The sequence below is a fragment of the Cyprinus carpio genome, chromosome A13, assembly GCF_018340385.1.
Source record: "Cyprinus carpio isolate SPL01 chromosome A13, ASM1834038v1, whole genome shotgun sequence".
Lineage (NCBI taxonomy): Eukaryota > Metazoa > Chordata > Actinopteri > Cypriniformes > Cyprinidae > Cyprinus > Cyprinus carpio.
In genome coordinates, this window is record NC_056584.1 from 18,609,353 (window position 1) to 18,634,166 (window position 24,814).

The following is a 24,814-nucleotide window of genomic DNA, read 5'->3' on the forward strand; positions in this document are numbered from 1 at the left end:
GGAGAATTCTCTGTTCATCTCCGCGACAGGAGGGAAAGCGCGGGGGACACGGTCCAGGGACGCCGGACCCAGAAGGCCGTTCCGAGCAAACAGACCCGCACGCTAAAACAGATATCCAGTTCTTGATGCGGAAAACAAAATAATGGCATACCACCCCGTAGTGGTCCTTTAGAGCACAGTTTTTTAACTGTACAACAGGCCCCCGACAATCCATCAGAGCTTTTGCACTGCCGACTCGCAGAGGAGCAGTTACGAGGCTACAAAGGACGTCAGATCATGGTCTCGGGGACGAGAGACCTTGTTGAGGGGACAATTCTGTGTGGGCGTGAAGAGAAGGCACAGTACGTCAGAGCTGCGGAGTGCCGTTCCGAAGAGACCCTGCGCTTCATTCGAGGACCCTGAAGAAGGAGGCTGGGTGGCTTGGAGTCGATTAGCCGAAGTAAGTAAAAGACCCCCCATGTGTGCTGCGGCCGTAGTGGCACTGCAAACGGCTGCTCCAGAAGTAGCAGACTGGCCGAAGCCTACTGAAGTTGGAAACTCTCAAAGATGTTCGTTGCAAACAAATGACAGCGTGTTACACCCCTTTTGACGAATGCGACTCGGCTACTTCAGAGGCACGAGTTAAGGCTGCCCCCCGAGACGTGTGATTCAAGATGGGGGTGCGAAGATCCAGGAAGGCGACCTTAGCCCGGCCTACCCGCCCCCGACTTTCGAGTGGGTGACCGCAAGGTAGCGGAAGAAAGAGATCTTAATGCCCATAGGCGTTCGCCGATTTGTAATCGCTTGCGGAGAACCTGTGGTAGGCCAATACTACATTGACCCAGTGTGGTCCCCGAGAGGCTCGGAGGGGGTTTAGGATATCGATATTGCCGGCCAACAGTGGGGTGTGTAGTGGTCGGGACCCCCCTTGAGACCCATCGATGAAGCTGGCTTCGAAGGACAAGGGAGATTGGGCAAGCCCTGTGACGGGGGACCGCGTCCAAGTGTGTAGGCATTCAAGGTTACATGCCTCGTGGTTTCTGAGAGTCGTCACAGAGATGTGGTGGCGAACCAGAATGGTGCACAGGACACAGATCGAGGGGTCACACAAGGTTAGAAATCCCCCCTCTATTCGAGCATTTTCTACCGCTAAAGACTACGGGAGGACCTTGGAAGAACAAAACTCGCAGCGCGCAAGACACGCGACACGTATTCGTGGTGCCCCAGAAGAAAGGAGTGATCATCGTCCAAGACGCCACTGCTTGGAATCATAGAGCCCCTCTTAGGTAGGAACGTCTCTGAGTGAGTGGGGAGGAATTATTTCGGCCAAGCCCGTTCAGAAAACTACCGCCTGCAGAACGTACAAGAATGGGAAACGTGTTGCGGCTGTTGTCGCGGGTGCAGATGACCAGGGGTCGGAGGGACGGGAAGGAATGGCACGCGACCTCGAGTAAGCTTGCGACTATGCACGTCCGTACGGCCCGACCGATAGTGCGAAGGTCACTGTAGATATGGGAGAGCCCGGAGTCCCCACCCAAGGAAAACGGCAAGAAGAGCTGGGTACTGGTAGAGCCCCATTTGCGATTGTCAAGTATGTGGAAAGTGGCCCGACGGAACTGGCGGTGGTTCACGACGAGGCCAAACGAGAGTGGTGCCCCGTTAAAGGGTACGAAATGGAGGAAATCCCTGTCCCATCATCTACATAACCCCAACGTTTGGGCTAAGACAGTAACGATGGTGGAGCCATCAACGTGCGCGAGAGAAGAAGAAAGGGCACGGCAGTTTCCGCCCTGTATGCCCCACAGTGGGCGAAGTGGGCCTAGACTCAAGTAGACTTCGCCATCCGGAGAGGCTGGGAAGAGGTGACATATCCCCGGCCATATTGGGCGATCACTACGAGGGGAGAGGAATAGGGACCAGGACTCACGACACGTATGGCTACAGGAATTTAACGGAGAAGTGGCAGAATGTCTTCATGCCCATGATGAAGATTAGGATGTACGAACATAGTGAAACATCGGATCCCACGGGCGAGCTGACCCAGTCAGCGAGAGTATCGCCCCGATACACCTATTTATATACTGAGTTCGGACTCTGCTACAAGGTATGCTCGGACCAGTGGATCGTTCGAGGAAAGCAGTAGCCCCTGTGGGCGGCTTCCTTTATTGTAATGGTGCAGAAGAAGGACAGGGGGAGGAGGTTCTGTGCGACTACCGAAAATGAACCAGTGAACTAAGAAGGAGCCTTTCATTACCAGAATTGAAAAGACTCACTCGCCAGTTTAACCACATCAGCTTGGTACTCCACGTGGATTTGGCCAGCGGATATTGGCAGGTGCAGGTGAAGAGGTAGACCGGGAGAAGACCGGCCTTCACGACCCAGTTTGGTCTTTTTGGACTGGTAATCCGGATTTGCCATTTGGGCCTTGTAACGCCCCTGGAGACCGATTCAGCGGTCATGACAACGGTGTTGGGAGGTCTGTTGATGGAGTCCCAACAATCGTATATCTTGATGATTGTGTTGTCTATTCCCCAGACGTTGAATCCAGCTGCAAACATCTGAGGAAGGTCTGGTACGGCGATGGAGAGGTAGGGTGAAGCTCCAAACCCGACAGTGCACTTCGCAAGGATGCGAGGTCAGACGTATTTCTGGGCCACTGGGTGAGTGCCCGGGGGTTCTGTGGACCCAGGGGAAAAAGGTAGCAGCAGTACGGACGAATGGAGTGCCCCAAAGACGTGCTGAGAACGTGAGACATTCTTGGGCTTGTATAGGATACTATCGACGGTTTTGTATCAAAGATTTTTCGCAGAGATCGCACTACTTAAGTAAGCTTGATACAGACACTAGAGCTGTCCGGGACGGGACGCCTCGAGAAGCCGCGGTTCCCCTGCCAGTACGTGGGAGTCCGATGTGTGAGGACTGCCTTCCAACGGCCCTGAAGGCAGGAGCGTGCAAGCCCCGATTGTAGCTACGCTGACTTCACTAAAAACCCTTCGTTCTTTAACACAGCTGCCAGCAACTCGGTTTGGGGGGCAGTGCTAGCCCAACGGGCAGGAGGGGAGTGGACACGGGCTCATTGCGTAGGCTAGTCGGATGTCTTCATCCCGCGGAGATGGAAACGCACGCCATTCTATTTCCTTCAAACTGGAGTTGTTTGGACATTGAAGTGGGCACTCAGCGAAAATTCAAATACTACTATGGGGCGCTTGCAGGTAACAGTGATCTGATCACAACCCGCCTTGGGCTACCTACAGACAAGCGAAGATGGGGGCTGTGAGCAGGCGGTGGGTGGCCCAGCTAGCGAATTATGTATTACCAGCTCCAGTATCGGACCTGGGCGAGAGCACCCCAACGCCGACGACCCTGTCCGCCTCCGGCGGTGGGGAATTCGAGGAGTCCATCGGAACCGAGACAACAACAGTACTCAGACCAAGAAGAGGAGGGGTACAATGGTAGGCTGGTGAAAGCGCCTGGAGGTCAACGAGAGGTGGTGCCCGTAAGTGGGGATGGGACCCGCCGAGAGGGGGAGGCACACTTTGAGACAGAGAGTGAGGACCGGAGTCACTGGCTGGAACTGGCCGAAGGCCAACGCCGGGGAAAGCAAGCCAAGTGGGACAGGACGAAAAGCTTGCTGGGGCACGGACGCATCAAGTGAGCGACGGAGTATTGTGCAGAATCATCGGATCCGTTGGCTAGAGGAGGTGATTTGCCATGTGGTACAGAAAATCAGGTTACGAGCTTTATAGCGGCGGCACACCATGACCCAGCTGGGGCATCAAGGACAAGGGAGAAAAAACTGTGTTCCTTCTGCGCCGACACTTTTATTGGCCAGGACTAGGAAGCGAACATCAGTGAGTGCTTTCATTCCAGGCGTGTCCCCCGAATGACTCTATTTAAATCAGGCAAAAGGACAGGTTAAGAGGACAGAGAACCGATGGTCCCCCATTACGCAAAAAAAGCCCCTCGTCACATTGTAGCTATGGACTTCTGGACGCTGCGGCCGGGACCCATGGACCCGGTTACCGATATAGTGTTGGATCACGGTGATCTGAATTTGTGACGAAATATTGCTTGGCCGCTGTTACCCTAAACGATCGATGATTACACCGAAGGCTCACACCCCGCCACAGGCCTATGTGGAGGGACTTCTTCCAGATTTCCGGCATGCCCCGAGTTCCTGCATTCGGGACCAAGGAACCAACTTTGAGTCTCGAGTGTAAGGAACTGTGCCAACGGTAGGGTGTACGATAAAGACCATCCCAGACTACTTCACTACGCATCCCAGGGGATTAATGGGGGTGCGAGAGTTTAATCAGACCCTGCTGGGCTCCTGGGCCACATTTAGGACCGGGCCTATCATCAGGCCAGGTACAGCACGAAAGTACTACGGGTAGTATGGCCCCTACTTATCACAGTTCAATGGTTGGCCCGACATGTGCCGGATGCCAAACAGCATCTGATGTTGGGAACGGCAATGGCGAGGAAAGAGGTGAGCCTGACAGCGTGGTGTGGGCCGTCATCTCAACGCCTCCATTTGCTTACGCGCAAAGTCCACCACGGGGGTACGAGTGGCGGAGGAAGTTAGATCTTCTCTCTCCTCTCATCTCTAACGGAGGCCCCCGCCTGGACTACGCTCTTTGGACGCCCGCCCCCGTCATCCAGATTTTCCCCTCACGATGCTCCTACCGTCTAAGGGTGTACACCGCGAAAGGAAAGTGAGGGGACGGTGGAGTACACTTTTTTCGCTCCGCCACTCTTCCCTTTCCCTCTTTCTCTATGCTCCAGCGGAGCGTTCACCTGCTTGGACAACCCCGGTTTTGTACACGATTCGGACCAGAAGGGAAGGCGGGCCGGACCGAGTAGTCCACCGCAATATGATCGCCCCCCATGTCCAAATTATCCTAGCCCTGTGGAGGAAGGCTCCAAACAGGATATGCCGGCACCGCGTTTAGCCCCGGGATGGGGGATGGACCGTAGGTCCCCAAGGGGCCCCTGCTGAATGTACACCGCCCGAGCGAGTGGTCCAGGGGCCCATAGTGGATGTGCCTCTGGCCTAGAGTGACCCTACTTCGCCACCTCGGCTGGGTCCCAGCGGAGAAACCGAGGACGCCCACCTACACGTTACGGTGTAGGCGGTGGGCAGAGACAGAAGAAGAGACGTTCTAGCCTGTGCGACTAGCATTTCGTCGGCGAGCTCGCGGCGGGGGGGTCTGCCTCAGGAGGCTGGCCTCAGCCGCTCGGAGGTCGGCAGATTTTCGTTAAGTGACTTTGTTAAGGGGCGGAACTAAAAAAATGACGGAGATTGGTTACGCACGGACCATAATTTCAACACCGGGAACTCCGGAAGGGAAATCAGGTTTATATTGATCGAAGGTGTGCATAGTATGACCGGGGCGATCGTGGATTGGGCAGTATGGAAGGAGGAGGACAGGTATAAAGCGGCGGGCGAAAAAACATCTCCAAATCAGATGTCCGTCGATGACATACTGACCCTTCTTCCCCACGTGACGGTGCCTGGTGGGAAACAATTCAAGTAAGAAACAGTGTGGATCTATTGGAAGTATTCCAAAATGGTGAGGAATGAGGCGGCGCCATAGTCTGTTAGGAGGAAATCAGCTGTGCGTTGTATTCTTACCTGCTGTGGAGTCTTCAAAGGTCGCCCCTGTCTAGATCCTATTGACTTGTCGGTTTGTAGCAGAGAGGGAGCTGTCTCGATCACATCCATCGAATCTGGTGTACACCACGGGTGAGCCCAACTTACCTGTGTGTGAAGCCAGCGGACAATGGCCGCGAGTCGGCCCGAACGCAACAGTTTTCGATCCGCCTCTCTATCAGCACGTTGGTAGAAAGGCTCAGAAAAGGAACGTCTGAGTTATTCCTTATTTCGATAAGGTCTGTGTCTACATAACTTCCTGTGTCCCTGTATATTTCACAGTAAGCGTATGCCCAAAGCTTACAGTCAGCATATTGTGTGTTCACCCACTGTCTGCTCAGAGTAAAGTCCGAGTTAATTATATGGAGTTACTTACCTTATGCCCAAAGCTAAGCCAGCATATTGCTGTTGTCCCCTCGCCGTGTATGACCAAGGAAAAGTCCTCCCCCTGGCCTTCCCCCCGTGTGTTAAGACTAAAGACGCCCAGCATGATTGTGTTGTACAACTCGCCTGTCCTCCCAGAGTGACGTCCCAGTTATATTGGATGTTAGCTTACTTATGGCCTAAAGCTAAAGCCGATAGTGTGTGTTACACTCGCCTGTCTGCATAAGCGTGGTCCCAGTTACCTGATGTACTTACCTTATGCCCAAACTAAAGCCAGCATATGTGTTGTACACGCGCCTGTCTGCCAGAGTGAAGTCCCGTTGTATGGATTGTACTTACCTATGCCGTCAATAGCTAGAAGCCAGCATATTGTGTTGTCACTCGCCTGTTGCCACCAAAGTGAAGTCCCAGTTGTATGGATGTACGTACTTATGCCCAAAGTAAGCAAAATATTGTGTTGTACCTCGCCTGATGCTCAGTGTGGACACCCAGTTGTCTTGATACGGACTTACTTGTGCCCCGAGTGAGAGCCAGCGGCCCCTCGGTCACTATCGTGTCACAGTCCTGTGTACACTTAACTTTTATGCTCTGGACAGATCTAGCGGGTCCCTTGAAGCGTTACCTGCATGGGAGACTCGTCACTCAGGAGACAGAGGACCGTGGAAAACCACTCCCGCACTTTACCAGTAAGGTTTTTAGTTGGATCCCGGCAGCCCGGGGCAGTTCCCCCAGCATTGGACGACGGGAGGTATAACCGCTGGCGTAGCCTCGGGGAGTTCGTCCAAGTAGCCGCAGGTATCCATGTGCATCAAACTCTCAAGACTTACCACTTGTAATCGTTACGTCAGGAGGAGTAGGGCCCTGACAGTCGTCCTGCAAGCCAGAAACAAAGGGGCACTGCGAATAAGTGATTGTAAGTCACATAGCCAGAAGGGGAAAGAGGAGGGAAGGACTCACCGACGATCTCCGTGACGGACGTCTAAGCGACTAGAGATGTTACTCTCCACAAAGGAGGGTTGGATTTTAGCCCTCCTCCCCATACCTTTTTTTAGTAATTTAATAAAGTCTGTTTTAATATTTACTTACCTGCTCTCGTGTGTCATTGGGTGTTTCTTGGGACCTCCTCGAGGTGGTCATTAGGATAGGGGCGTGACTCCTACAACATCGGTGGTTCCGCCTCCGACCTGTGACCAATAGTCGTCATTAAAATGTGGGGGGGACAATCTTGCAGTACGCTGGCGTAGTCTTTTAACGAAGTAGAAATGGGGGAACTTTGTGTACACTTAGCAGCAAAAATTTCTAGATTGACGTTATTGTTGTGCGTGGCAACTCGCGCGTATAATGGGGTGTGAGCAGACGTTGAGGTTCATCAAGTGTGGATAAATCAGTTGGTATGTTGCTTTTCTCGACGATTAGCCCGGGTTGATGTCGATGTTTCAGATTCTGTTCTTGTTTTTTTAATATATTTAAAGATGTTTGTTTCGACATGCTCGTCTCGTGTCATGCGTGTAAAACTCATAAACTCATCTTCCCATACCCCCCTCCAACAATATGCGATTGGCCACTAAACAGTTACACTAAGCTTGATTGGCGTTGCCGTAAGGCAAATATATGAAAAAAAGTTTTCGCTCTACCGTAATTATTTTTATGAAACTTCTTGTACGTGTTTCATGATAAGTATTGGTCATATATGCAATACTTTTTTTTCTTGCTTTCCCAAATTTTTTTTTTGTCTGTTATGATTGGGGGGGCGCCGCACTGAGTGGGCCAGTGCCATCCTGGCCCTTATGTCGCCTGCCCTCTACCCTGATTGACACACTGTTTCCTAATTTATGTTGTTCAGGTTGCTTTGACACAATTCCGTTTTTGTTTAAAGCGCAATATAAAAGGTGACTTGACTAAGAACAAGTCAAGCATGTGCAAGAAGACACGGTACCTGCAAAAACTGTTTAAAACAAATTAAGACTCATACGTTTTATCGAATCCAACTGGCAACTTATTATATGGACTACATAAAAAACATTGTGAAGAATGTGTCTTCACGGTAAAAAAAAAAAATAAAAGTTGAGAAAAATCTCCTACAAAAAACAAGTTGAGGAAAAGTCCAAAAATTCTGCTGAAGGGGGTTGCTTAAAGGGTATATGATGTGATTTCAAATTTTCCTTTCTCTTTGAGTTGTTTGCAAGCTCTTGGTGCATAAAGAAGATATGTAAAGTTCAAAGACTACAGTCTACAATCCAAAGAGATATTCTTTATAAAAGTTAAGCCTCGTCCCCGCCCCCCTGAAACAGCTCGTTCTAACACGCCCCCACATATCTATGTCAGTATGTAGGAAGATTTGCATAAAAAGCCCCTAGATGTTTTTGTTTTTTTTTTTTTTTTTTTCCAAAGAAAGAAGGCGTACCTTTTATTCTCGTTGAAGTACTGTTGTTGCCACCGCCATCGTATAGAAGCTGTGTTTCACTGTGAAAGCGAAACTACTTTGTTTGGCCTTCCAAAAGAGTCCAGCCCGGGGTCGTCACATGTGCTTGCTGCAAGCACAAGGTACGCTCCTTCGTAGAATCCTCCTGCCGCACCGTTCTCAAGCTGCCTGCCTCTGCTCACTCAAGATGGCCGTGGCTCACTCTAGGCCTGGGGCCTTCGGTCACTCAAGGCCGTGGTGTGTGACACTTAGGCATGGTCCGTTTCAAGGTATACCGCGATGTGAAAATGTCACGGTTTCAAAACCAATAATATTTTCCATTATACTGTTCCTGCGGTATGCGCTGTTTTCCATGTATCCTCAAAGACTGAAAGAATAGGAATCCCTCAGGCTGAGTGCAGTGTAGAGATTAACACTGACTCCTCCTCCTCCTGTTGGTGCGAGCGAGCGGTCAGTCACATGTGTGTGTGATGACTGGCGAACTTAAGGAGCTGCCCCTGGAAACTTAAGGCAAGTACACTTCACATTCAGCGTTTACTTTACGTCTCGCGCGCCAGCAGCGCGTCCACACAGTTTTCAAAAGTATACTCAGCTGCAGATGAGCGCGGACGGATGAGCTCGACACATGCGCAGTACCACAGGGTGCGCGGCTGTCCGCGAGCCCTCTTGATGACGAAAATAACGTAATGCCAACGGTGCGCGGGCGGCCGAAATGTACTTTGGCCTTTACGCGATCGGCAACCGGCAGTTTTTTGCCTTATTGCAATATGTTAAGGGGGGGTAACATTTCAGTCACACGCTTGAGGCATTCGGCCAATCACAACGGACTGGATAGCTGGCCAATCATAGCACACCTCGCTTTTCAGAGCGATGAGCCTTCTAAAAATGTTTCAGAAGGCGGGGCATAGAGGAGAAACAATAATGTACACTACAGTATGTGGGAAATAATGTGTTTTTTTAACCTTAAACCGCATAAACACATTTCATTACACCATATACACAAAATAATGTTCTTTTTAGTAGCTTCATATGACCCCTTTAAACTTTTAAGTTTTCTCACTGAGATTAATAGTTTATTTTAGATTCTGACATTTTACCTCTCCATATTTACACATATAGTAGCCTATATACTGTATGCTTGCGCGCTCTCCTTTCAATCATGAAATGCGTCGGAATATGACATTTTTATTTAACTATTTGTGGTCGATTGTATGAATAAGTCACAACAATCCCATGCTATATGGGCATTACCATTGATAGAGGCATAAGCAAAAGTTGTTTTAACACTTTCAGGCCACTTGAAGCTTCTGGTCTTCGAATGCGTCCCTTGATGGAGTCCTTAATACAGACCTAATTTAAAAATTGTGCGGAAAACAGAAATCCAATCAGTTATCCAGATACGAAGGCTAACTGATGTGAACAAATGTAAATGCGCCACGTTCCTGGCTGATGATCTGATCTGCTTGATCAGACCATGGTGATCGCCTATTAATGCCAGCCTTTGATTTACATTTATTCCATATCAGCAAAAATCAATATATACACGTTACGTGTTGATGTATTTTGAAGCACAAATATACACATATTCAGTGGTCATTGTGATGAGCCCTTTGAAGTTAAGATCAAGTCATCAAACACTACAACCAGGGGTCTTGAATTGACCTAGATGGGAATGTGTGTTATCAGCCTTAGCTGAACTGGTGATGTTGTGTTGTGCTGGGATGGATGGCTGATTTAAACATGCATAAAGATTATTTTACTACTAAAAAGAGTAGAAAAGGCAAAAAAGAAATAATGGTTAATAAAAACTATACACAGTAAGAATAATGATTGTAGCACAATAAACGAACAATTCAAGTAATATATCATCAGGAAAACACGGTGGTAGCTTCACTGTTATGCTGATGATACTCAGCTCTATAATTCTTCGCGGCCCAGTGAAATATACCAATTTGAAAAAACTAAAGGAATGCATAGTCGATATAAAAAACTGGATGATGAGTAATTTCTTACTGCTAAATTCTGAAAAAACAGAGGTGTTAATTATTATAGGACCTAAAAACTCTGCATGTAATAACCTAGAATGCTGTCTAAGACTTGATGGCTGATCTCCTACAAAAACAAGTTGAGAAAAGTCCAAAAATCTGCTGAAGCTGGTTGCCTTAAAGGGGTCATATGATGTGATTTCAAATTTTCCTTTCTCTTTGGAGTATTACAAGCTCTTGGTGCATAAAGAAGATTTGTAAAGTTGCAAAGGCTAAAGTCTCAAACCAAAGAGATATCTTTAGAAAAGTTATAGTCTTAGTATTAGAACCTTAGTATTTGAACAAGCTCTTGTTACGATTATAGTCCCGGCCACGTCCGCTGCATTCTCAAAACAACTGTGGGGAGGCAGATCCTTTTCCTATGTTAGCGCCCCCTAAAACTCTCTGGAATAACCTACCTAACATTGTTCGGGAGGCAGACACAATTCTTTGCAGTTTAATCTTAATTAAAGACCCATCTCTTTAACCTGGCTTACACATAATCCCACTAATATGCTTCTAAGATCCAAATCCATTAAAGGATGTTTTTAGGGCTGCATTAAATTAGGTAAACCGGAAACGGAACCGGGAAAAAAGAACCTGTTGGAGAAACCAGGCTCAGTCGGGGGGGCCAGTTCGTGATGTCATCATGAAACTGAGCTGCATGATGATACATCACTGAATTCCCAATACACAACCGATGTACTTGCTACATTGTTAGAAGATTGGCACCCTACAATTAATATTAGTCTGTTCTTCTCTTATTCCGATGGTCACCGCTAAGCCACCAGATTACGTCTTTATCCAGGTCAGATGGTCACTGCAGTCACCCGGATCAGTACGTATCCAGCCCAGATGGTGGCATCAGCAAAATAGAACAGGTACCCTACAGACTACAGCCCTGGATGTCAGCGAAGAACCAGGACAACTAGTATGTTACAGGATCCCCTTAAAGACCTTGGTCTCAGAGGACCACCGGGGACAAGACCCAGGAACCAGTTGAGTCCTCTGCACAATCGACTTTGCTGCAGCCATGGAATTGAACTGCTGGTTTTGTCTGGCCAGAGGAGAAACTGGCCCCCCGACTGAGCCTGGTTTCTCCAAAGGTTTTTTCTCCACTCTGTAACCGATGGCCGTTTTGGTTCTTGCCGCTGTCGCTCTGGCTTGCTTTAGATTGGTGACACTTCATTACAACATGCGATAGAGTAGTGACTTGCTTGCAAATGATTGCACAGAATACTCTTTACACTTGAACTACGGCATGATGACACACTGAATGCAAATTAGGAACTGCCTTGAACTGTCCATTTTGCCATTATTGGCCAAACTGTTTTCCTAATAATGTTGTTCAGCGGTTAACTGTTTGCTGTGACACAATCCGTTTTTTGTTTAAAGCGCACTATAAAGGGACTTGATAGGAAACAAATGTACGCTGTGCAGACACAAATGTACCTGCAAAACTGTGTAAAACAAAATTAGATAATAGTTTTATCAGAATCAACTGGAACTTATGTTAATGATGACTACATAAAACATTGTGAGAATATTATCTTCACTGTAAAAAAGAGAGAAATAAAAAGTTGAAAAAATCTCTACAAGAAACAAGTTGAGAAAAGGTCCAAAAGATGCTGTGCCAGAGCCTGAATTTGCCATGGAAAGGGTGTATGATAGCAGTTTCAAATTTTTCCTTTCTCTTTGGAGTATTACAGAACAACGGTGGCATAAAAAGAAAGATTTTAGCAAAAGTTGTAGAAGACTCAAAGTCTCCAGAAATCCCAAAAGAGAATATTGAACTGAAAAGAGGATTTAAGTCTTGAAGTTGGTAAGATTTTTGTGAAGCGTGACCCCGAAGCGAGCTCTTGTTGCGTGTTTTCAGTCCTCCAGTCCGCTGCATTCTCAAACAGGCAGGTGGGTGCTGGAATCATTTTTTTCCTGGCCCAGGCGCCTAGAAGACTCTGGGAATAACCTGCCTAACATTGTTGTTAGGGAGGCAGACACAATCTTGCGGATTTAAATCTTAATTAAGACCCATCTCTTTAACTTACTGACTTGTACACACTTAGTTTTACCACTAATATACTAGCTTCTAATATCCAAAAATCAGTAAAGAGATGCATTTAAGCGTTTTCATTTTGTAGCCAGAGTTAGCCGGGAACGGGGAAAAAACTGGAGGACTTCCGGAAGCTCAGATGAGAGGCCAGTTCCTTGATGTCATCGCAGGCTGCCAGGCTGCACATGATGACATCGCTGGGTATTCCTGGTTTGCCCGATGTACTTACTGCATCGATTAAGAAGGTACCTAGACTAATATTAGTCTGGTTTCTCTCTTATTCCTTTGCAAGTGCAGTAACCCATACGAATCCAGAAATCTGTTGTTATCCAGATCAGATGGAATGCTGCACAGTCACCCGGGTTCAATCTGGCGTGAATCCAGCCCAGATGTGGTGAATCGGCACCTGGAAAAGGTTTCCTCTACAGCCCTGGATGAAGTCAGCGGAGACCAGGACAACTAGATGTGTACAGATCCAGACCCCGTAAAGGTGCATGTCTCAGAGGACCACGGGGACAAGACCACAGGAAGGAACAGTTGAGTCCTCTGCACCAATCTGACTTTGTGCTGCAGCCTGGAAGGTGGAACTGCTGGTTTTTGTGTGGTGGGGGAACTGGTTCATTGAGCCTGGTTTTGCTGCTCCAAAGGTTTTTTTTTCTTTCGCCACTCTGTAAATCGGAGTGGCGCTTTGTCTCCCCTTGCGCAAGCACGCTTCTGGCTGAGCCGGATTTCAGAGACAGCCTGGAATTTGCTATGATATAGATTTGACTTGATTGCCAGTGGTTACTTTGGAAATGCTAATTTAATGGGACCAGACTGGAAGGCTGACACATGACTGACATCCCACTGGGAACTGGTATGAACTGTCATTTGCATTATTGACACTGTTTTCCTAATTATTGTTGTTCAGTGCTTTGGCAATCCGTTTAAGAAAAACTATATAGAGTAACGTTAAGAACAATATCAAAAGCATATTGCAATTAATGTGTTGTTCTGAAAAACGGCTGTTTAAAAAGCTAGACTCACAAGTTTATCAGGATCAGCTGGCAACATGTAGCCAGTGATTTCATAAAACATTGTGAAGAATGTGAATATTCTGCACAGCAAAGTAAAGGTGAGAGAAAAGATATACACTCCACTGAACAGGTTGATTGAAAGTCAAAAATCTGCTGAGCTGGTTGCCTTAAGAGAGGGTCATATGATGTGATTTCAAATTTTCAGCACTTTCTCTTGTGGAGATATTACAAAGACTCTTTAGCAGATTGTATAAAAAGAAAGATTTAGCAAAGTTGTTTCCAGGCTTTAAGTCTCAAATGCAAGAGATATTCATTTAGAATTAAGTCAAGTCTAAGTCCGCCGAACCTGAAACGGCATTTCGTTCCTTCTGTTCTCACAGCCCCCACTTTTATATCTCTTTGTCAGTATGTGGGAAGAGGTTGTAATGTCATGCCAGATATTCCGCATAAAGAGAAAGAAGGCGGCACTATTTCTTGTTAGCCAGTATGTGTTTATTATTGTGCCATCGTCATGGTATAGATACTTATTTTCACTGTAAGAAAGGTGAGAACTACTTTGTTGCCTTCTTAAAGAAATGCGATATCGCTTCTTCATGCCTGGAAGAACTGATCCGTGCTGTTAAGTGCAGCTGAGGATATACATCATCTTTGCTGTGGATACCGACAGTCAGACTTCATTTTGTACGTCAAATATGAAGGAGTGAAGATCAACCTGGGAGTCTGCGTCGCGGCCAGACCTTTGCTGCAGGCAAAGATCGCGCTCATTCATGAGGAATCCTCTGCGCGCGTTACTCAATGCAGCTTATGACTCTGCCCGCTCCGGTTGAAAACCCGTTGCCCACGCTCAGTATTGGTTGTGCACCTGTGAGCCTCCAGCCCTTCGCTCACTGGGCGCTTGCGGTGTGTATGGGCAATAGTTTAGTTGAAAGACTCATCTACATTGTTTGGCCTTCAAAAAGAAGATGCATTAGGAAATCGGCATATCCGGGTTATAGTGGAGTTTTATGTCTGATGGCTCCGGCCGGACAAAGGGCAGTCTGAAAATATATATGTTAAAAAGACGCAACATTTCAGTCTGCGATGAAGGCATTGGTAAATCCTGAGCACTGGATAATTGGCCAATCCACAGCACACCTCGGCTTTTCAGATGTGATGAGCAATCTAAAAATCGACCGCGTTTCAGAGAAGCCCGAAGTTTGAGGCGTTAGAGAAAAAATATGGCTGTACAATGTCGCCAGGATAATGTATTTTTTAACCATAAGCCATATAACCCATTCGCGTGTGGAAATTAAAGTTGATAAGAGTGCAAAGTGTTCAGCCTGAGATGCGACAGCAAGTCAGCTTTGGATATAGGGTCTGCTAAATGCGTAAATGGAAATTTAATTTGGTACAAATTTAATTTCGTACACAAATATGCAAAGAATAATATTCTTTGCTTTAGCAGCATCATATGACCCCTTTAAACTTTAGGATTTTCCTCTGCCAAGATTAGCATAGTTTGTAGTCAATTTAGATTCGGACATTTTACGTCTTAAAATATGCACGGATACACTTGCCCTATATGTAATATAGCCGATAAAATTGTCATATTTGGATCTTGAAATGGGGTCGGAATGTAACGGCCCTTTTATTAACTATTTGTGGTGGGTTGTATGAATAAGTCCATGCATAATCCCATGCTATATGGTGATTAACACTGTTAGAAGGCAAAAGCGAGAGTTGTTTTTCACTTTCCATGAGACTTCAAGCTTCTATGTTGAATCCTCGATCTGCTGATGGGGAGAGCCTAATACAGACCTAATTTTGTAGGTTGCAATGGGAAAACAGAAATCGTCTTAATTAATCGGATGCTGGGGTTGCGCCTGAAGTGGTGTTCGGACAAGTATGAGAGGATCAGTTGCGTGTCCGTGGCTGATGATCAGTCTCACTTGATCAGACCATGGTGATGTATAGTGGTCATGATAGTCTTAATGCTTTGATTTGTGGCCACTTAATCAGCCGTAAGGAATCAAGACATGCAGTCGGTTGACAAAGTTGCAGGTTCATAAATATTGGTTGTCAAAAAGTTTGCTGCCTTCGAAAGACTGCTTACCCAGATCTCTTTCGGTTTCAGTTGTTTCGCGGCGGTGTGCTGAAATATGGATACTGAACTTGTTTCCTTGTTGCGGTTTAAAAGGCTTTTATCGACGAATTACATGAGTATTTACGCAGGAGTCGTTAGTGTTGCTTTGAACGTGTTGTACTTCTTTTCAGGACCTCTACCAATTCGGCGGTTTTTTTTTCCTTCATTTTTTTTACTGAGAACATGCTCTCAATCAACTTCTGAGCCAGAAATCATGACTGATAGCTGGATGGATGTATCATCATAACTTCTGGAGTTTAATCCAGAGTTAGTGGGTTTTTGTTTTGTCCTTCCGTACTCTTGAGGATTTGGACCACATAGTTCTCTAATGGGATTAAAAGATCTGGGGAGTTTCCAGGACAATTGGACCCAAAATTTCAACATTCTGGTCCCGAGCCACTGGGTTATCAACTTTTGCTATAGGCACGGTGCTACATCTGATGCAAATGCATTGTTCTTCACCAAACTGTTATTGGGTTGTTGGGGAAAGAGATTTGCTCTTGTTGGAAGGGTATTGTGTTATCATTCTTTATTCATGGCGCAATATTTTCAGACAGACAGAATTGTGAGTGTAGTACTATCCCCTTTGGATGAGAAGACTTAGCCCACACAATGGATGGTGTCAGGATGCTTTACGTTGGCTCAATGGCATGACACAGGACTGATGGTTTGGTAGCACTAACTTTGCTCTTCTCGAAGGACAAGCCTTTTTCCAGATGCCCCACACAATCGGGAATGGTTAAATTCCCGAGGGCTTCGACTCAGGAGAGGGAATATGGCTTTGCCCCAGTCATCGCTGAAGTCCGTGCAAACTAATTTCTGCAGAACCGATCAATCTGCATTCTAATCCCTGATGGTTTGCTTGGAGAGAAGTAGATTCTTTGCTTGCCTATCTTGACGCCAGGCCATCTGTCCAAAAGGTCTTCGCAGCACTGTGCAATGCAGCTGCGGCCCGCACTTACCTGCTCGCCTGCCATTCTAAAAGCAAAACTCTGCGCCTGGTAGCACTCCGATCCCGCATCCAGGCTGAATACTTCTTTAGGAAGGCCCAGATGCATTGACACTTGCTGGACTTTCTTGGACGCCTCCTGAAGCCTTCTTTACAAGAATTGAACCTCTTTGCCTTTGATGTTTTCTTGATGAACCTATACAATTGTTGATTTAGGTGCAATCTTTATTAGCCACAATATCCTTGCCTGTGAAGCCATTTTTATGCAACGCAGAGATGATGGCTGCACCCACGTTTCTTTACAGGTCACCAGGGTTAACAATGGAAAGAACAATGATTTCTCAAGCATCACCCTCCCTCCTTTAACATGTCAAAGTCTGCCATTCTAACCCAATCAGCCTGACATAATGATCTCCAGCCTTGTGCTCGTCAGCATTCTCACCTGAGTTAACCAAGATGATTACTGAAATGATCTCAGCAGGTCCTTTAATGACAACAGCAATGAAATGCAGTGGAAAGGTTTTTTGGGATTAAGTTAACTTCTCATGGCAAAGAAAGAACTATACAATATTCATCTGATCACTCTTCATAACATTCTGGAGTATATGCAAATTGCTATTATAAAAACTTAAGCAGCAACTTTTTCAATTTCCAATATTTTACAATTCTCCAAAACTTTAGTACACGACTGTACATGTGCTATTTACTATCGATGTTATAAAAGCACAAATCATGCCGTATCCGAAATGAATTTATTGTGATGAGGCTATATGGAAGTTAAGATCTAGTCATCAAACTGCTACTGCCGGGATCTTGACGAAGCCATAGATGGATATGCAAGCTGAACTGTGATGTTGTGTTGAAGTGCAGGATGGATGGTTTGATTTAAACATGAATTAAAGATTGGTATTTTACTGAAAAGAAATGAAAGGCAAAATAGAAAATAATAGGTTGGCCAGAAATCTTATGCCACGAAAATGGAATAATGATTGTGGCACAATTAAGAACGTTCAAATGCACAGTACAATCCAGCAAAACAAAGATTTACTTTATGAACCAATTAAAAGCCAGCTATGTAAAAAGTTTCACAAGCTTGTTCCACTGTCTATTAAATACTGTAGAAGCATCAGTCTTCAGTATCAAACAAGTCAATAGACAACCCGATAAGGTAGGTTTTTCTAATATCTGTCACTCAAATGTCCGTTTGTGTCTTACTTTCTAGACTATTTTTTTTTAAATATTTTATTTGCTTGAATATGCTGTGCGTTTCATGTCATGTTTCTTACGTATAAAGATTGCCGTTTTAAGCTTTGAGATTTGCTTAAATATATAGATGTAATTTTATAATACAGAAAATATGTTTGGGTTTTAAACAAATCCAAGCTTACAAAAATAGTTCTGACCTACTAATATACATATATTCTGACTAATTTAATACATGGAATAAGTGTTTTGTGCCCAAAAAACAGAGGGGAAGAAGCATCAGGCAAGCACTGAATGAAAGCAGCAGAGTCAAAATCAAAATGAGCAAACAGTGCATCCTCTGAGCTCCACTTTTTGTTATGTTGTGTTGTTTTTTTCAATTTGTATAAACAACATCTTAGAGATAATACTGTTGTGCCCTAATATTTAATAAATATTAAGCCCAGATTAAATATTAAGCCCTTCTTTGAACCTCTCTGCATCTCTATTTTTCCGTGACCTCCATTTCACCATTGCTGAGTTTCATCATGTGCATTATTTCAGACAAGAGAAGGGGAGGCGGCTCTAGGAGTTGCTTATCCGATTAGTCAAAAGTAACAGAATTTCAGTGAAAATGTATTTTCCTCTATATTAAATTTAATAAGACTAGTGAAATGAAAGAGTCAGTTTAGAATCCTACTGCTATTATTAAACATCAACCAGAATATTTTGTATTTTTGTAGCTGTGTTATCTATGGTGGCGTGATTTTCACCAGAATTGCAACATGTTCCTGAATCAACATCCTTGTTGATCTGGAACATTGTCCCTATCAACCACTTCAGTTCAATTCGAATTTAATTCAATTCAAGTTCATTTTGTATGAGTATACTTGATGAAATCATTGCAAAAGCATAACTACAGAAAAAGTGAGAGATTTTCACCACAATGACTTTAGTAATGCTTATCGAAGTGACTGTCAGTTGTGTGCATATGGCCAGAAATGTTGGAAAAATCGAAAATGGCGGGCAAACAAACTAGACGGTCTAACACTATTAACGACAATTGTGCAATCAAACTTATAGCAAAGTGTGGTAGTACACAACCACCCTATAATGATAAAAATCCACCCTAGTGATTTTTAAGGGTCTAAAATAATATGCCCCCAGGTCTTCAGGATTCAAGCCTGGGCACCTAACTGGCAATTCTTGGCTGTGAGACTCACGAAACAGATCCTCCACAGTGTTGATTGACAGTGTGGGCGAGTCATGGTCGCCATTCAATTTTGATCACCCGGAGCAAGTGTGGTATTTTCTGGTGGTGTTGCGGTGGATGGCAGACATGGCATTATCATTTACCTCCCATCTGGCATTGAGACAGTGGATTGCTTTGTTAGATTAAAACATAGACAGTGTGTCTGAACCACGAACATTATCAGGAAGGCTATACCAGAGTTTGGGAAGCCAAATCACGAAAAAAAGCTCTACCTCTTTTAGTGGACTTTTGCTATCCTAGGTACTACCACAAAAGTTCCAGAGTTTTGTGACCTTATGGGGCGTGAGGGGTTGTCGCGTGAGGTGAAGACTGAGTCAGGTGCCTTAGGAGCTAAAAACTATTAAGGGCATTATAAGTAATGTAAGATTTTCTAACACGATACAGCAGTAATAGGTAGCCAGTGCAGCGGACTGTATAAAATTGGGGTAATATGATCTATGTTTGACCTGGTAAGGACTTTAGCCACTGGATTTTGGACTACCTGTAGATTGTTTGTTGCGGATGCAGGACAACCAGTCAGAAGTACAGCTACAATAGTCAAGTCTAGAGGTTCATGAAAGCATGAACTAGCTTTTTCTGCATGCCGATACATAGGGTAACAATTGCAATTACGACGATTCTGTGTAATGTTTTTGGTTCAATAAGTAATATCTCTGTCTTATCATCTTTTACATTTTTAACACACTCTCCGGTCATCCAATCTTTTACATTTTTAACACACTCTGTTAGCTTAGATAATTTGAAGTTTCATCTGGTACGGATTAGAGATATATAAGTGAGATATCATCAGCATAACGAGTGGAAACTAATACGTATTTTCTAATGATATATACCTGTGTGCAACATGTATATTGAAAATAGCAGAAGGACCTAGGATGAGATCATTGTGGCACTCCATATTTTTCTGGTGATAAATGAGATGACTCCCTGTTTAAATAAACAAAGTGGCGTAGCGATCGGACAATCAGAACGGGGGAGATGACTCAGGAAAATGTCTGTTTTTACGTTTACTATGCCGGGTTAGATAGCTTCTACACACCCTTGTTAATCAGCTGTCATTTAGCACTGATTTAGAGAATAAAATTATGGTAGGGTTGGGTTTTTTTAGGGAAGAGCTGGGTTTAAGTCTATATTTTTGGACAGTTAGCATGTTGATACAGGATCAACAAAAGGATGTGATCCAGGAAAAGGTCTTACTTGGCAAATCATGGCGAAGGGGGGGGATGACCCTCGTATCTATTTTCACTGAGACTGCCTTTTTCTATCTTACACAAATACTGCAATACACAAGTACTGGTAAAAACTTGCTTAGATCTATCAAGAATATTAAGTCACCTAATTTGTTTAATCTTATATTTGCTGGTCTTTAGTGAATTTTACCCACTCTGCTCTGGCCACTTACAATGGTGAAATCAGCGTTTTGGGCGAGAGGTCCAGCCATTAATATTAGTGGTCGTTTAACTTGTGTGATACTACCAGCATGGAATCCTCCAAAGGCGAGCATGGACAAACTCTAGTAGATGTAGAAGACTGAACTCCACCAAAAACTTTATTTTCTTGCATGTAACAATGAATAATTCTGAAGAATCTTAAAAGTGCTCTTTCACATTAAAGATCATTCTCATGTCTACTAAACTATAACATACAAAAATTTTTTTAGTCAACGCATAAATAAAAGGAGAAAGTTGTATGGGTTTGGAATGACTACGAAAGGTACGTAAATGAAAGAATGTTTTTTTTTTTCAGTACGAGAGAGTATCTCTTCAAGCCACTGGAGACACTACAGAAACAACTTTTAGTATATATAAACATGAAGAAAATAAGCTGTCATTTTATTCTACTAAATACAATGTCAGTGCTGCTGTCGGTGCAGATCTAAAAATGGAGATTGCTTGTGACAAACCCATCCTAAAAAACATTGAGGAGTTCAAGCATATTCTCTTCCCTTTTCACAAACGCACAGAATGTGAGAGAGGCCATCAGTGCAGGTGATGCTTCAAGTTGTTTTTGTTTTTTTTCATTAGGTGCCATGTAGGTATTTACAGGTATAAAAATACCACAGCAGTGTTACTTCTAATAACTTTTAAATGAGGCATTCCTTTTTCAGGATACAGAGCCGCCCCTATGTTCCAATGTACGATTCACGGCCGAGCACAAGTAGATGAAGAGTTACGTGTGGTCCTTTGATGGCGATGGAGTCCTGTTTTCAGATGATGAGTCAGAAAGTCACCGCAAAAGAGAAAGGTCTAGAGGCTTTCTTTTCCAAAATGAAGCGTGATAATGAGGGCACATCTTTTGCCACTGGTACGACTGTTGTTCTGAAACCACTGTTTAGTACAGCTGATTCCAAAAATGGCTCTCCGATCGGCCTTGTTTTGTCACATTCCTTGAGACACACAAGCTTGTTGGCCCAAAAAGGATATTCAAAAGAAAGTCCACGGAAAGTTCAACCGTTAAAATTGCTTCTACTCTACACACATTGAGAGTTAAAAGTTGGGAAGTGTGTGCGTAAGCACAAAAGCATGCTCCACATGCTATATGCTACATTAAATGTAATAATTATCTTCTCTCCCTCTCTTAAAAAAAAATTATATTTTGTTAAAATTATTTTGCCGGGTTCTCTACGTGTGTTTTTAAAGCATTGGTACATCTCCAGAAGGGTCCAAAAAAAGAGTCCAGATTGCATTACCTACTTGGTAACATCCCACGTGGCCCACCAAGTCTGGAATCAGAGCCCTAAAGGCTCTTCAGGAGGGCTGTCTGGAGATAAATGAGGCAATTCTTTCGGGGTGGTGCCCATAAAGGGCTTGTGCTGAAAGCGATGGCCTCTCACATGTTCTTTGTTGATGACCAGATGGCCACATGTTGATGGAGCCCTTCAAAACAGGGTTATTGGTGCTCATGTATAGCATATATGGGTGTGAGGAATTGAGTGCGAGTCAAACCTAATCTTGCTATGTAAAAGGAGAAGAGGAAACCACGATTTTCTTCTGCAGCTTTGGGTGCATAATAATGTCAAGGAAAGCTAAATTTGGTAATTATTGCCAGTCTTGTTTCTGAAACCCCAAAGTGTAAATGAAATTAAGGCAAATGCTGATTTTATGTATTGTTGAGCTGGGTGCTTATATTTTAATGGAGAAACTAATCAATACATCCTTACATGCAAAGTCTTTGTCTTTGTTCTGGTTTCCTCACTATTATTTAACAGAGAATATAGAAGACAATATTATTTTCTCTGCCATCTCTCTTTTTTTTTTTTTTTTATTTAAGTCATGCTTGATAACACCCCCAGAACTATCCAATGCCAACATGTCGAGAGGGTAGATCAGATTGTGTACTGTAAAATTATGCTCTCAAGGACAATCATGTGGAATACAAATAAATAAATGACTACAAATACTTTAATAACTTTACAAAAACCAATGGTTACACGCTATTTACAAAAAAATCACTGCAATAATAATAATAATAATAACAACAACAACATCTGTATGCTGGTATAGCGAGACTGTGGCTAGCTGTTCCAAGTCAAAAAATTCAATTAAAATATATATATATATATATATATATATATATATATATATATATACTATATATATATATATATATATATATATATATATAATTAGTGTGTATGCATGTTTTAACATTTAGTTTCAAAACCATTCTGGCCCTAAAACCTGAACAAAAGAGATATTTTGGTAATAGCTGCCATTACCAAATGTAAGCTGTATCGATAAACAAGCCAAACACTTGAATGCATTCAGATAAGAATCAACTTTGTTGTCAGGACAAGGTTTTTTTTTGGACCAAGATGCCACATTTTATTGGAGTAATACGTACGGGCGGGGGGGGGGGGGGGGGGTTTTAGAGGGGGGGTCTGGACCAAGATGCCACATTGTATGGGAGTAATGCATGTATGTAGCTAGCTAGTAGCCTTACTAAACAGTATATTCCAATCTCCAAGACAAAACAAGTGTTGTTTAAATGCTATAGTTTAAACAACTGATAAAAAAAATATGTATAACCTGAATGCACTGTTAGTCGCTTTGGATAAAAGCGTCTGCTAAATGCATAAATGTAAATGTAAGTGTATTTAAAACGGCTCTTTAAAATGAGAAATGGGAGCGATGGTAATCGTTATTTTTAATTTATTTATTTTGCTTTTTAAATCGGTAAGTCAGACACTTGTCTTGGGCTGGTGACGTCACTGGGTCGTTTTGATGCTGAGAGGAACTCAACTACCGCAGCAAGCAGGACACAACAATCCTGTCCCCTGACCCTCTAACAATATGAGCAAACCTGAAGGCACAGAGAGAGGAGGACAGTCCAACTCCGACAACAGTGAAGAAAAATACTGGGTAGCTGCCAAAACGTTATCTGACAACGCGAGAACAACGATGAAGCCCCGTCCGGTAAGCGATTGTTTGTGTATAGCTATCTGTGAATGACAGCAGCGTCTCCCGCATCCGATACCCTATGGGATTATTATCCTGCCATGATTCAAAACTGAAAATAAAGTTCTGAAAGGTTGAAACTAAGTGTGCCGAAAGCTCACAATCTTACAAAACAAAACATCTCCAGGCCATGGTGAGGTGAGAGTGTGTATATTGATGCACGCGTGACCTATCAGTGGTAAACTCAGTGGCTGCACAACTGTTGTATAGTGAATTCCCGCGACAGGTGCGGTGCTTATTTTTGGACCCGGACGGGGCTATCCAGCCATGGACGGCGGTTCTTCTTTTAGCTCTAGAGCGGGACGCCTTGGCCAGAATCCGTGCATCCTCTGTTTTGCTGCGTATCCTGTAGCTTTTCGTCGTGTGGGAACAGTCGGTCAGTCCACCTTTCAATGCATCTGACTTGTGATTGGACTGTCGCGATCAACGGGCAACAAAGCATTGGCCAAGAGCAGAGGCCCTCACCTCCAGGCTTTTTTTTGCAGTTCGCGAGGTTCGCGAGGAAAACTCATTTCCACTTCCAGTCTGGAGTTTCAGAGTTTTCAGAGCGGGCGCAAGCGATGACAACGCTGCCACAAAAATCACGTGGTCGCGAGCTCGCAACTGTGTGGGCGTATACCGCCAAAGTCGGTGTTGTAAGAAAGCTCCTGCTCTGAAAAAATAGTCTGCAATAGGGGAGTGCAAATGTATTAGCCAGTATGTACTGAGTTTCGCCACGCTTTTCCGAACCTCAGTTTTCCGAGTTTCAAACTTTTTCACCCCTGAAAAAGTAAGTCTGCAATAGAATGCAAATGTAAAAAATGATGTAAAAAGAGTGTTGCACTTGAAGAAGGGAAAACTCAAAAAAACAAAATTATGTTTGCAGAGAATTTATTTTTTTTTACCACTTTGTGCAAGCCTGCAAAACTCTGTCATGTTTTCTCAGAGTTTTAAAAACTTTTTTTCACACATTCGCACTCCAGTTTTCTCAGATCACCATTTACAAGGTTTCAAACCTGGAAAAAACAAACTAATACAGTGGGAGAACACTGACAAATTTGAAAAATCTGAGAAAATTCCTTGGCGCAACATCATTAAAAAAAAAAAAATGTTACCCCAGTCCTGGAAGAAGGGAAATCCTTTAAAAAACAAATACCGTATTTGGTGAGATATTTTGGTTGTTTTTTTACAGCTTTGCAAGCTTGCACCTTTATTTTTTCGATCTTGCAAAACTTTTTTTTTGTAAGATTTTGAGCTTTCTAACACTTAGTTTCAACCTTTCAGAACTCTTACTTTCAGTTTTGAATCATGGCAGGATAATAAT

The 24,814-nt window shown here is 44.1% G+C and overlaps 1 protein-coding gene and 1 long non-coding RNA gene across 3 annotated transcripts in view; one reads left to right on the forward strand and one right to left on the reverse strand.

The window, feature by feature from the left end:
* Positions 1-24,814, reverse strand: part of LOC122147262 — a 251,001-nt gene that overhangs the window by 201,519 nt on the left and 24,668 nt on the right. The window lies entirely within an intron of this gene.
* LOC109113103 (cytosolic 5'-nucleotidase 1A-like) overlaps positions 23,173-24,814 on the forward strand; it is a 26,465-nt gene continuing 24,823 nt past the window's right edge. Inside the window, 1 exon segment of the mRNA XM_042769170.1 lies at positions 23,173-23,469. Coding sequence (XP_042625104.1) covers positions 23,347-23,469 — 123 coding nt within the window. The 5' untranslated portion in view covers positions 23,173-23,346.